The 12571-nt window shown below is 40.4% G+C and overlaps 1 protein-coding gene across 4 annotated transcripts in view; it reads left to right on the top strand.

Moving 5' to 3' along the window:
- The window catches only part of PDS5B (PDS5 cohesin associated factor B), a 281843-nt gene that overhangs the window by 94513 nt on the left and 174759 nt on the right, over positions 1–12571 (top strand). For all 4 annotated transcript variants that reach the window (XM_032781999.2, XM_075061644.1, XM_075061643.1 and 1 more), the window contains one exon: positions 7087–7167. In XM_032781999.2, the coding sequence (XP_032637890.1) occupies positions 7087–7167 (81 nt within the window). The remainder of the gene's footprint in view (positions 1–7086; positions 7168–12571) is intronic.

Here is a 12571-nt window from a genome sequence, read left to right as displayed (position 1 = left end):
GATGAAGAGAGGAAGTGGCCCAGGGAGGGCAGCCTTTGTGGCCCTGGTTGCCAGACTACCGGTAGCCCAGAGGGCCCTGGGTCAGAGCTCAGTGGAGTGGAAGGGCCCAGGCTCCCCTCCCCACAACCCGTTTGCTGATCACAAGTTGCAGCATTGACCACTAGGCCATGCTTCCATACCAAACCCTGAGTGAGAACCATTACAAGTACACATAGATAGCAGTTCTGTAATAAGTTTTGGTCTCATTTTTAGTCTAGGGGCACATTTTAAAGCAAGCTTTTTTGGTAGATGGTACCTCAGCCTAAAGAATAAGGGAGCTAACTGCCCTGTTTTGACTGTCTCTGCAGTTAAGTTCTTCGTGTGGTTGTCTATCTTCCAGTCATGATATTATATGCTCCCTGGCACTGGAGATCGGAACTTTCTTCTTGCTAGCAGTCTCCTGATGGTCTGCACATGCTCTCAGGCCATCTCCTTCTCCCCTGAGGGCATAAAGGGGCATAGTGAACCAACTACCACTCAATTCCTTCAACCATAGCCTTAGGCTAGAGTCAGAATATTTTAGTGATCCTTTATTTTTGTTTTAAACTCTGGTTGTTTAGTCTGTTGCAAATAGTTTGCATTACTCAGTTAGCTTCATATTTAATCCTTTGTTAGTATTTTAGCATTAATTGGTATTTTAAGATTATGTACCTGTATAAGGTGAGAGGCAGCTATTTGGCTGTGTTCTGTAATTTTGTCAGTTGGTACAAACACCCATCCAGGAGCGAAACTGTTTTTACAGGAAAACAACAAAAACCTCTTAAATGGAGTAGAGCTAATTTCTTTCATCTTGGGAGAAATCAAAGTGGGGAAGCTCAAGGAGAATCATGGGAGGACACACAAGTGGCACAAAATTGTATGTGTATGACCGAGACATCATTGAGAGGGGCAACCATACAGTCTTTTCTGACCAAGTAGTAGAGAAGAAGTGAAACAAATTTATTTATACATAATCTTTTAAAATACCCAAAACGTGCTAGGTGCCTCACTAAATTGTAAACCTCTTCCCTGCCCCCCATAGAACATAGTTCATATTTAAACATGACATGACAAGCGATGGTCATAAAGCTGGCAAATAGCTGCTCAATAAGATACACATCTTGATTAAAAATAAATTCTAATTTTTTTTTAAGCGCTCAGTTTTCAGAAATGTCAGTTCTCAGGATATGTTTGTCAGGGATTTTGAAAGTAAACTGATTCCTGAAAATCTAAAGCTCACTAATATGTTTAAAAATGCAGATCAGGCAGAGTCAGCAATGTTCTTGGTATCTAGTGGCTTTCCTGCATTTTTAGTATGACTCCTAATCTTCGCACTAGCTTTTGAATTATTAAATCTCTTGGTGGCTTTTGCAACATATAGATTATGAAGAAATTTCTCATGGATACAATTGCATTAAAATTGTAGGGGAAATTAAGAGCTGTGACATGAACAGTGCCTTCAAATGCTAGTCCTTAGTGTACTATAAGGTATTGGTTCTCTTTAGTGAAATAGTGTGTGAATAAGATTTGTGCAATTTTATCTTCTACTAATATTAAATTATAGAATTCCAGAGAGAACTGTCTCCATTCTATAGCATTCCCACTAGGCTTGTATCAGTCAGTGCAAGAAAAAAGTGCTTTTATGTGATAAAGACATGCTTCAGTTTTTCTCTTTTAGCACTTGCAGAAAAAGAACATGGCAAGATTTCTAAGATTTTATGCTCAAGGAGTTCAGTCACAAATTTAAGGATGTCCTTTGGAATGGTAGCCAAAGCATGAAGGGGGGCATACAAATATTTAGCGCATCTGGCATGTAAATACCATTGTAATGTATGGCCAAAGGTTGCCGATCTCTGCTGTAGCGCATAAAGGATCATACTGTAGAGTTCTGTTGCATTTCATTATAGGTGGGGAGGAAATTGATATAATTACCCACTTTAGAGTGTTTAGATTATTCTGTAAAATAACTTTCATAATATTACAACCGTGCATCAAATCATGGAAATTAAGAACGTAAGGCTTTTTTAGTGTTAGTCTGTCCTGTTGCTAGAGCATGCGTGCTCCCAACAGTACACTTGCACTACTCTTTGTGAAGTCTAGTTTTAAATGCTTCAGGTAGTAGGATTACAATCACCTTTTGGGACATTATTTCCACAGCCTGATGATCTCACTATCATTCCTTTCTTAACTTCCTTCTGTCACTTACAGCTGTTCCTTCTTGTACCACCCTAAATAATTTCTCCTCTTATTTGTTTTATACCTTTCAAATGTTCGTAGTCAGTTAGCACAGCCCTATTAAACACTTGCTTTGTCAAACTGTACATATTTAGCTGTTTTTATTTCATCTCATGAGTCATTCTCTCGAGTACTCTAATTTTTGTTGCTTTTTTCCTGAACTCCCTCTGTTTTGTGGTGGTCATTTTGGGTAAAGGTGTCCAGAGCTTGAACGCAGTGTTCCATGTTTGTTTTCACTGGACAGAAGCTGTAACTTGCTCCATGATGTCAGGTTTCTATGGGTACGTCTACACTGCACGATTATTTCGAATTAGCTTAAACCGATATTACAAAACAGATCTAATAAAATCGGTTTAGCGCGTCCACAGTGGGATCCCGAAATCGATTGTTTGCGTCCATGGGTCAAAGCTACCATCGATTTCAGGAGCGGTGCACTGTGGGTAGCTGTTCCTCAGCTATCCCATAGTTCCACTTCCGTGTTGAGAGCACAGTGCCTGATGGGGCAGAAAACAATTGCCTCCGGGTGGTGCTGGGTACAGCCTCACCCTCCCTTTGTGAAGGCAGCAGACAACCCTTTGGCGCCTTTTTCGCGGAGTGCATTGAGCAAACGCCAAGCACAGCAATCTTTCCCTTTTTTTTCACGTGGTGGGGGGGAATAAACTGAGGAGCTGTTCCCTGAACCACGCCAGATTACTGTGTTTGAACCTACAGACATTGGGAGCTCAGCCAAGAATGCAAATCAATTCAGAGACTGCTGTGGACTCGTGGGATAGCTGGAGTCGTCAGTACCCCTCCCTCCCTTCATGAGCGTCCATTTGAGTCTCTGGCTTCCCGTTACGCTTGTCACGCAGCGCTGTGTATCCTGGAGTTTTTTATTCAAACGCTTTGGCATTTTCGTGTTCTGTAACGGAGCTGGATACAACAGATTTGTCTCCCCATACAGCGATCAGACCTAGTATCCCCGTAACGGTCTATGCTGGAGCTCTTTTCGATTTCAGACGGATCGCCAGCCGTTGCTGATCAAGAGCTCCACGCTGGGCAGCAGGAAATGTAATTAAAAGTTCGCGGGGCTTTTCCTTTCCTGCCTGCTGCACCGAGTTCAGATTGCTGTCCAGAAGCGGTCAGTGCTGCACTCTGGGATGCCGCCCGGAGGCCAATAACATCGATTTCCGTCCACACGAACCCTATCCGAGTTATCACTATCGAATTAGCGCTACTACTCTCGTTTGGGAGGAGTTCCGAAATCGATTTAAGGAGCCGTTTAACTCGATATTAATGACGACGTCGTGTGAACGGATACAGCGTTAAATCGGTATATCAGCCATTAAACCGATTTAAAGTCGCAGTGTAGACCTGGCCTATGTATGCTGCCCGCAGTCTTATATTACTACTGTTTTTACTTGTAATTGCTTCCACATCATGTTGCAAACTATAATGTAATTTGCTGTCCATTATTACTGCATGTCTCTTTGTGTGTTAACGGCTTTCTTTATATCTCGCATCCATTAAATATAAAAAATGCAAGTTATGTCTTTCAAAAAATACTTGTCAAGTTTTTTTAATAAATTAGTTTTTGGAAAGTGGAAAATTGTATGACCCGCAATTCTTGAATACAGTTTAAAGTTTCCTCCCCATTACTACTAAATGAACATTTCTAGAGGAGTGATTTGTCTTTTCTTGTGACATTAGTGAGAACCCTTTGACAACAGTTGGTGGTTCAAGATTTTTTTTTAAATTACTCGAGTCCTCCTTTTAAAAAGAAGAGAATTGAATTACTGTACTCTTCTTAATTGTTTTAGAATCTTCAAGAGCACATTAAGTCGTCATTTCTTGACTTCATCTGCTCATTCTGGGTTTTGTTTGTTAACTGACTTTGTGTCTCCAGTAATTGATTTTGTTCATTGTATGTAGTATATTTTCTCCTTGCTAACTGGGTTCAGGTGCTAAATGTGGCTCGGTTTTATGCCCCCATCTCTCAAGGAAAGAAAGTGAAGATAGTTGTAGATCAGTTACTGTTTCAGTGTTTTCATGGAACCTGATCACGGAAAAGACTTGAAGAGTTGTTCAGGATGAGAATTTTTATTTCCTTTTAGTGGCCAGTGTTCCCTCTAATTTTTCCCACACATGTGCAGAATTAATTTTATGTGCACCAGTATGGAGGTGATGTGAGACACATCACCTCCATATTGGTGCACATAAGAAAATTAATGTGGTGGGGGTGGAGCTGAGGGGTTTGGAGTGTAGGAGGGAGCTCAGGGCTGGGGCAGAAGGCTGGGGTGTGGAGGGGGCTCTGAGGTTGGGCTGGAGATGAGGGGCTTGGGGTGCAGTTTGCCCCATGGCTACAGCGGGGGGAGAGAGGATTCCCCGCAGCTCTCTCTCCCTGCAGTAGCACCTGGACTGGGATGGGAGAGGTGCCTCTCTTCGCTGTGGCAGCTCTGCGGCTGGAGCCACAGGATAGGCGCTTCTCCCTTGGCCTGGGCAGGTCGTGGGCTGGGTTGGGGGCATGGGAGGGGCTCCTCTCCCCGGCCACAGCAGGTCTGTCTGCGGTCCGAACCACTGGTGTTTGGTCCTTGGCTTTGGGCTCCCCATGGAGCCCAAAGCAGTGGACTGTCCATCACTGGCAGCGTAGCAGGAGCTGTGGGTTCCTTTCTGCGGCTGCTGTGTCCCCTTTCCCCCCACTCCTCTCCCCATAGACAGCCTGGGTCACTGACAGGCAGCAGTGAAGGGTGGAGAGAGGAGCCCTCAGGAGCAAGTGGAGTGTGGGGGGAGGGAGGTTGGGTGATGCCCGATGCCTGTGAGCCTAGAGCGCCAGGGAGGGGCCAGAGAGGAGTGGAGCCAGTGCAGCGGCTGTTGGAACCTAGTGCAAGTGAAGGTGGAACACCAGGTAGGCATGGCCCCTGTTGATTGTGAGCCTGGCACCATTATAAACCCGGTACTGGTTGGGCTGAGTTGGGGCTGGGGGAGGGGCACCTCTCGCTGCTGCGGTAGGTCCAGGGCTGGGGTAGATATGCGTAATAGACTGCTGCGTGGCCACACAGCTTAGAGGGAACTTAGGCAGTGACTCAAAAAAAAATAATTTTTTTTTTCATAGTCTTCAGATTTTTTCTTTATGTTGACTGTTTTAATATTTTTACTTACCAATGGTGTGTGTTTCTTGTACCATTACAGCTAAAAATGTCTTTCTTTTCTCCCATCCCTGAGATTGGAACCTTCTGGTCAAGTAATTTTTAGGGTTGGAAAGTTTAAGGGTAGAGTGGTATTACAAATGTAAGGATATATTTCTCCCTGTGTGCATTAAAATAGCAATGTAGAAATTAAGCAAACCATTCTCAGGTAAGTTCCTGTTGTTTCTGATAATGCATGATGTTTAGGAATAATTTAGAAAACAGCATTTAGAGTAAAATGAAAAATAGCCTTTCATAGGTTGCAATGTTACTATATTGCACAAACTACCTAGGGAAATCATGGAATCTCCTTCAGCAGAGGTTTTTTTTTAAAAAAAGGCTGGATAGCTATGTCTTGATTGGTTGAGAAACAACAAATCCTATATCTTGGCAGGGGCTTAGACTAGATGACCTTTGCAGTCCATTCTTACCCAATGGTTCTGTGATTTCTATACAGATGATACTTTGCAACTATTTTTTTCTTTTAAATGGAGTATAAAGACAACTGCATATTATCTTATATTCTTTCAGGTTAAAAATTATTCAGTTATTTTCTTATTACAAATAACACTAGATTATCAGAACTGAGCATTTGATTTTTTTTTACAGTTGAAGTTTTCAGTTTCATATTTGTTTGCTTAACCTTAAAGGGTAATTTAAAAAACAAATTCATTGCATTAAAACAGTACTGCAATTTTGGTGTTGCAAATGCTGCAAGAGAATGTTTTAATTGGTTTGCTGCTCCTGAAATTATTGAAAAATTAGTTTTGCAACAGGGATTGAAAAATTTACATACTAGTTAGAGATTGATACAAGAAATAAGTGGTTGAGAAAGGCAGGGGAAGCCCACCATTGGTGTTTTTACGGGCAATACCATAGTGAGAAACAAAACCCAACTTTTGGATCGCAGAAGAGGAAAGTGTGCCAAGATCCCTATCAAAGTGCTTCTTGGAATGTTTGTATTCACCAACCTCTTCTGGTTGTAGAGGGGAAGAAAGGTTTTGTTTTGTTTTGTTTTGTTTTCTCTCTCTAGTCATCCAGACTGTGCATCTGTAGGAGAGTGAGGCTGTGATCTCTTCGGTGTATGTACCCCTCCCACATGGATGCCTGGTGGCTGCAAGGGTAGAAGGTATCTGCTGTTCTGCCTCTCACCAGCTTCCATTTTTGGGTCTCACTCACATGACTAACTACAGTGCCAGTATATGTTGTGGCACACAGCTTTCCCTAAGCAGCAAAAGAGCTGTGAGGAACAGCAGCAGATGCAGGCACTTTGGCTACTGGTTTACAGATCAGGAAGACAGGCAGCACTGATTCCATCTACGTTGGGTTATATTTGGAGGGTTATCTTCACAACCATAATGGCAAACAACTTAATTTAAAAATATTAAGTTTTAGTTTCTGTGAGAATTGATTGTTCATGCTTCTGAATTTCTCTGAGAAAATGCCCCATTCACCACTGTCTATTAGGTGCCTTAAGTTTCCAAGCTGTGTGTTTTGTTTTTTTTTTTACAAAACCTAAATTTTGGACCAACTTTGATCTGACAGCATCTCTTTAACTACTGAGGGATTCAAGGGGGTTTATTGTTTATTAATACATGTTAATTTCAAGATTCTTAAATTCTATATTTTAAGATTGTGTGGATCAAAGTTTGCTATTTATGTTTTTCAGAATTTAAACAAGCAAGCATATGACTTGGCAAAGGCTTTACTAAAGAGGACAGCTCAAGCTATTGAACCATACATTACTAACGTAAGTCAAGATTTGCAAGCGATTAAACATGTTGGTGAAAATAAAATCTTTAAAAGAGCTGAGTAATTTATTGGTAGTTATTAATTTTGTTGTAAGTTAGATAGTTTTTACGATTAATTTGGAACTGTTATATGGTGGTGAAGATCTGCTGCATTAAAAATACCATATCATATTGCCCGTAAAATCTAATACTCAATTATTTGGAAATTACCAAAGCCATTACCAAATTTGAGGTACTGTTACAATTTTCCGACCCAGTTGCAAAACCAAAGTGTGCTTTTATCATCATCATCATTTTGTATTAGGATAGCACCTAGAGGTTCCGTTCATGTTAGTCACATTCACTTAGGTTCTGTACTGATACATAGTGAGATACAGTCGCCGTCACAAAAAGCTAACAATCTAACTAGACGTGACAAAGTGTGAGAGGGATAATAGAGGTATTATGAAGTGGCACCGCGTGTCAGTGGCAGAGCTGGGAACCCATGTCTCTGACTTCCAGTCTGGTGTCTTGCCCATTAGATTACGCTGCATTGTTGGAGAGGTGTTCTATCATACTGTGGGACCTTACTTGCAAGTTGGTGTAGACAGGATCTCATACCAGTAACTAGGGAGTTGATCTGTTTTTCTTTTAGGTTCAGTGTTCTAAAATGGAAATCAAAGGAATTGGGGGGGGTGGGTGTGTGTGAGAGAGAGAGAATGGAATGAGAGTTTTTTACAGTGATCTGGTGTCAGGGACTATCTCTGTCAAATGAGGGGATGGTAATTAACATAAGATATGGGGAAAATAAAATCTAAACAAACTAGCATTGGTATGTAGTCAGTATCAGCAAGTATAGCAGCTTCTTGCATAATTTCTTCATTAGTCTAATCTGATCCATAATCATGATTTAAAATGGAACTGTCCCTTCATCTGATACAGTCAGATGATAACTTAGGCTCCTCTTAGAAAACTTCCTGGATCCCTCCTGATTTCTGGAAAAGCTAAAGGTTATGGTACTGCACACAGTTGCTAATAGGACTGAATATCTTCTTTCTCAGTTGCTCATTTGTGCACCCTCAACCACTGGCATGTAGGTGTATGCAAATTGCATCTCCAGACCAGTCTCTTTGGCCTTTCAGTGGAATACATTCCAGGAAGCTCCTGCTATGGAAAAAAAAAATTTGGTTCTGGATTAGGGCTGTTGATTGATCCTAAGTTAACTCACGTGATTAACTCAAAAAAATTAATCACAGTTTTAATTGCTCTTTTAAACAATAGAATACCAATGGAAATTTATTGTGTATATTGGATGTTTTTCTACATTTTCATATATATTGTATTCTGTATTGTAATTGAAAATGAAGTTCATATTTTTATTACTAATATTTATACTGTAAAAATAAGTAAAAGAAATAGTATTTTTCAGTTCACCTCATACAAATACTGTAGCGCAATCTTTGTCATGAAAGTGCAACTTACAAATGTAGATTTTTTTTTTGGTTACATAACTGCACTCAAAAACAAAACCATGTAAAACTTCAGAACCTACAAGTCCACTCATTCCTACTTCTTGTTCAGCCAATTGCTAAAACAAATACGTTTGTTTACATTTACAGGAGGTAATGCTGCCCTCTTCTTATTTACAATGTCACCTGAAAGTGGCACTCTTGTAGCTGGCATTGGAAGTTATTCATGTGCCAGATATGGTAATCCAGGGATCTCAAACTCAGATCATCACAAGGGCCGCATGACGACTAGTACATTGGCCCGAGGGCCACATCACTGAAACCTTTTCATACGACGATACAAAAGTATAGTTTTAATAAATAGACTTTTAATAGCATATTATATAATCTATTAAAAGTCTGTCTATTGACTTTTTAGAAAACCAGTGTGAAAATTCTGTGCTAATTTTGACAGTCCGTTCCATTTTTGGCCACTTAACTAACCAGAGCATCAATATTAGGTTTGATATCCTGAGACAAAACCAACCTGTGCTGCTTTCAAAAGTTCATCAGTGAGCCTTGACCTTAACACAGATTTATTAATCTTCATGGAAGAGAAAAACTGTTTATATATACATATATAATCTCACACGCACACATCGCCATTATCCTTGTGGAAGCAGAGAATAATGTGGGAAATCTTTCTTGTGAAAGAAACCTGTAGAATTCAGAATTCCAACATCTGTGTACTTCTGCTCCAAAATGGCGTCACACTGAAACTCTACTAACTCCACCTGCATTTCCTCTGCATCATTGTCAATTTCCACGGCAAATGGTGTGGGGAAAAAGTTGAAAATGTGGTTCAAGTGCATTGAAATCTTTAAACCGCACATCAAACTGTTTACGTAAGTTCAAAATGATATCTGCATATTCCTTGAAGGATTTGGGTTCAGCTTTGCCTAAGGAGCTCAGAGTTGAGAAATGGACCAAATTGCCAGCAGCCAGCTGTTTTCCCCCACAAAGTAAGCTTAAGTGACTTAACACTGTCATACATCTGTGTTGTCATCTGTTTGCTACCCTGAGGCTTCAAGTTCAGTGCATTCGGGTGGTCAGTTACATCTGTTAGAAAAGCGAGATTGCAGATAAAAGTGGAATCAGCAAGCTGTGGAACCTCCTTGTTTTTCATTTTCATGAAGGAATCAGTCTCCTCTCTAAGTACAAAAAAATGCTTCAAAATATTTCCATGACTCAGCCATCTAACTTGAGTGTGATACAGGAGTTCCCTGTATTTGCTGTCTATACTTGCTAGAAAAGAAGTGAAGTGTCTGTGATTCAGCCCTCGTGCACGTATAAAATTAATGGTTTTAATAACTACATCCATAACTTCCTTCATTTGTAGACTTTTACTACACAGGGCTTCTTGGTGCAAAGTGCAGTGTATACTGGTGAAGCTAATTCCTAGTATATTGAGGCTGTTCTGTTCAGTCTTCAATAATACAACCACACTGTTTTCAGAGCACATTGGTGGCACACTGTCCATAGCCAAAGATACGAGTTTGTTCCATGGTAGCACGGCTTTTTCAATGCACTCTTCCAGTCCTTGAAAAATGTTGCTTCTCATTGTGGTACCCTTCAGTGGCATTAAGTCTAGCAATTCAGTTATATTCAGATTGCAATCCATACTTCTAATGAACACTGCACACTGTGCGGTATCTGATACATCTGTACTCTCATCAGGAGCAATTGAAAATGCTTCAAAGTCTTTCGCCATTTGACTCAATTGTTTTTGCACATTATCTGCTAAATCCGTTTTCCTGCAGGCAACTGTATTGGCAGACAAGCTTATGCCTTCAAAAACTTTCTTCCTGTCAGGATATAATTTCACTTCACAAGACGTTCTTTTACAAATAGGCCTTCTGTAAAAGGTCGCAGTGATTTAGCTATCATTTCAGTTACAACAAAACTTGCTCTTACTGAATCTTTGCTAGACTTGTTAGTCTCCGAAAAGAAATTTCTTTGGTTGGCAAATGCTGTTCTAAGTTGCCGAACTTTTTTCCTCTCAGATTTTTCCGGTGAATGCATCATATTTTTCACAGTACATTGTGTTGTGATGCTGATGCACCTTATGCTCCTTGGGAACTGCAATTCTTGGCTGACAAGGCATTGTATTTTATCTTTTATGTCTGTGGAAAAATATAAATTCTCCCATTTGTCTTGGAAAACTTTTTTTTTTTCTTCCATGGGTGTTCTTTTTTCCGACTAAGTCATTTCTGAGCAGTTTTAATAAAATATATACACTCAATAATGCGCCTCACTCAAAGGACAAAACACACATTTAGTTTTAGAATTACTTCTGTTGAAGCTCCCCCACTCCACCCCTTCCATGAGTCCCCACCCTTGCCCTACCTCTTCCCCCGCCCTTCCCTGTCCCATTCCAACCCCTTTCTCAAATCTCTGCTCTGCCCCGTCTCTTCTCCCCCTCCTCCTCTGAGCACGCGGCTTCCCGCTCCTCCCCCTTCCCTTCTGGAAAGCGTCTGGAGGTAGGCAGAGGAGCAGGAAGCGGCACACTGGGGGGGAGGAGAGAGGAGGGAAGCGGATGAGAGGAGCTTGGCGGCCACAGGAAGTAAGTAAGTAAATAAATGCGTTCATTAAATTCGGTACTGAACACCTCGGGGGAGAATTGTATGTCTCCTGCTTTGTTTTGCCCACATTCTGCCTTACGTTTCATATAACAGCAGTCGTGCATGATGACCCAGCACATGTTCTTCTTAAGAACACTTTCACTGCAGATTTAACAAAACTCGAAAGATACCAATGTGAGATTTTTAAAGATAGCTACAGTACTTGAACTCAGGTTTAAGAATCTGAAGTGCCTTCCAAAATTTGAGAGGGACGAGGTGTGGAGCATGCTTTCAGAAGTCTTAAAAGAGCAACACTCCAATGCGGAAACTACAGAACCCCAAACCACCAGAAAAGAAAATCAACCTTCTGCTGGTGGCATCTGACTCAGATGATGAAAATGAACATGCATTGGTCTGCACTGCTTTGGATTGTTATTGAGCAGAACCTGTCATCAGTATGGACGCATATCCTCTGAAATGGTGGTTGAAGCATGAAGGGACATGTGAATCTTTTGCACATCTGGCAATAAATATCTTGTGACGCTAGCTACAACAGCGCCATGTGAATTCCTGTTCTTACTTTCAGGTGACATTGTGAACAAGAAGCAGTCAGCATTATCTCCTGTAAATGTAAACAAACTTGTTTGTCTGAGTGATTGGCTGAACAAGAAGTAGGACTGAGTGGACTTGCAGGATCTAAAATTTTACATTTTTTTATTTTTGAATGTAGTTTTTTTGTACATAATTCTGTATTTGTAAGTTCAACTTTCATGGTAGATATTGCACTACAGGACTTGTATTAGATGAATTGAAAAACTATTTCTTTTGCTTATTTTTACAGTGCAAATATTTGTAATAAAGATAAAGTGAGCACTGTATACTTTGTATTCTGTATTATAATTGAAATCAATATATTTGAAAATGTAGAAAACATCCAAAAATATTTAAATAAATGGTATTAATTTGTTTAACTGCACTGTTACTTTGTTTTAATTGCTTGACAGCCCTATTCTGGATATATTATTATTTTCTATCTGTATTACCTAGGCCTAGTGCTTATGTTGTTGAAGCCTTTGGCTTGACAAGGAGTGTTACCTGCATGTTTTTCATCCTCCTCCATTTCTAAACTGCTTTTTAAATTCCTGGCATGATCCACAGAATTGAGAGCAGTATTCATGTAGTCCTTACCATATCTGTTTGATCTTTCTACACTTCTGTTGCTCTGCCTAAAGTACTTAAGAAAGTAGGGAATGTTTGTTACAGGTATGGAGAAAGTGATCGGACTACGGGAGCATGAATAGATTTCTTACATCACTATCTTAAGCTACAACCTTTCAATTTGCTGTTTGTAACTA

Source organism: Chelonoidis abingdonii, chromosome 1 (genome assembly GCF_003597395.2).
Source record: "Chelonoidis abingdonii isolate Lonesome George chromosome 1, CheloAbing_2.0, whole genome shotgun sequence".
In the NCBI taxonomy this organism is placed as follows: Eukaryota; Metazoa; Chordata; order Testudines; family Testudinidae; genus Chelonoidis; species Chelonoidis abingdonii.
This window is presented reverse-complemented; position numbering and strand designations above follow the sequence as displayed.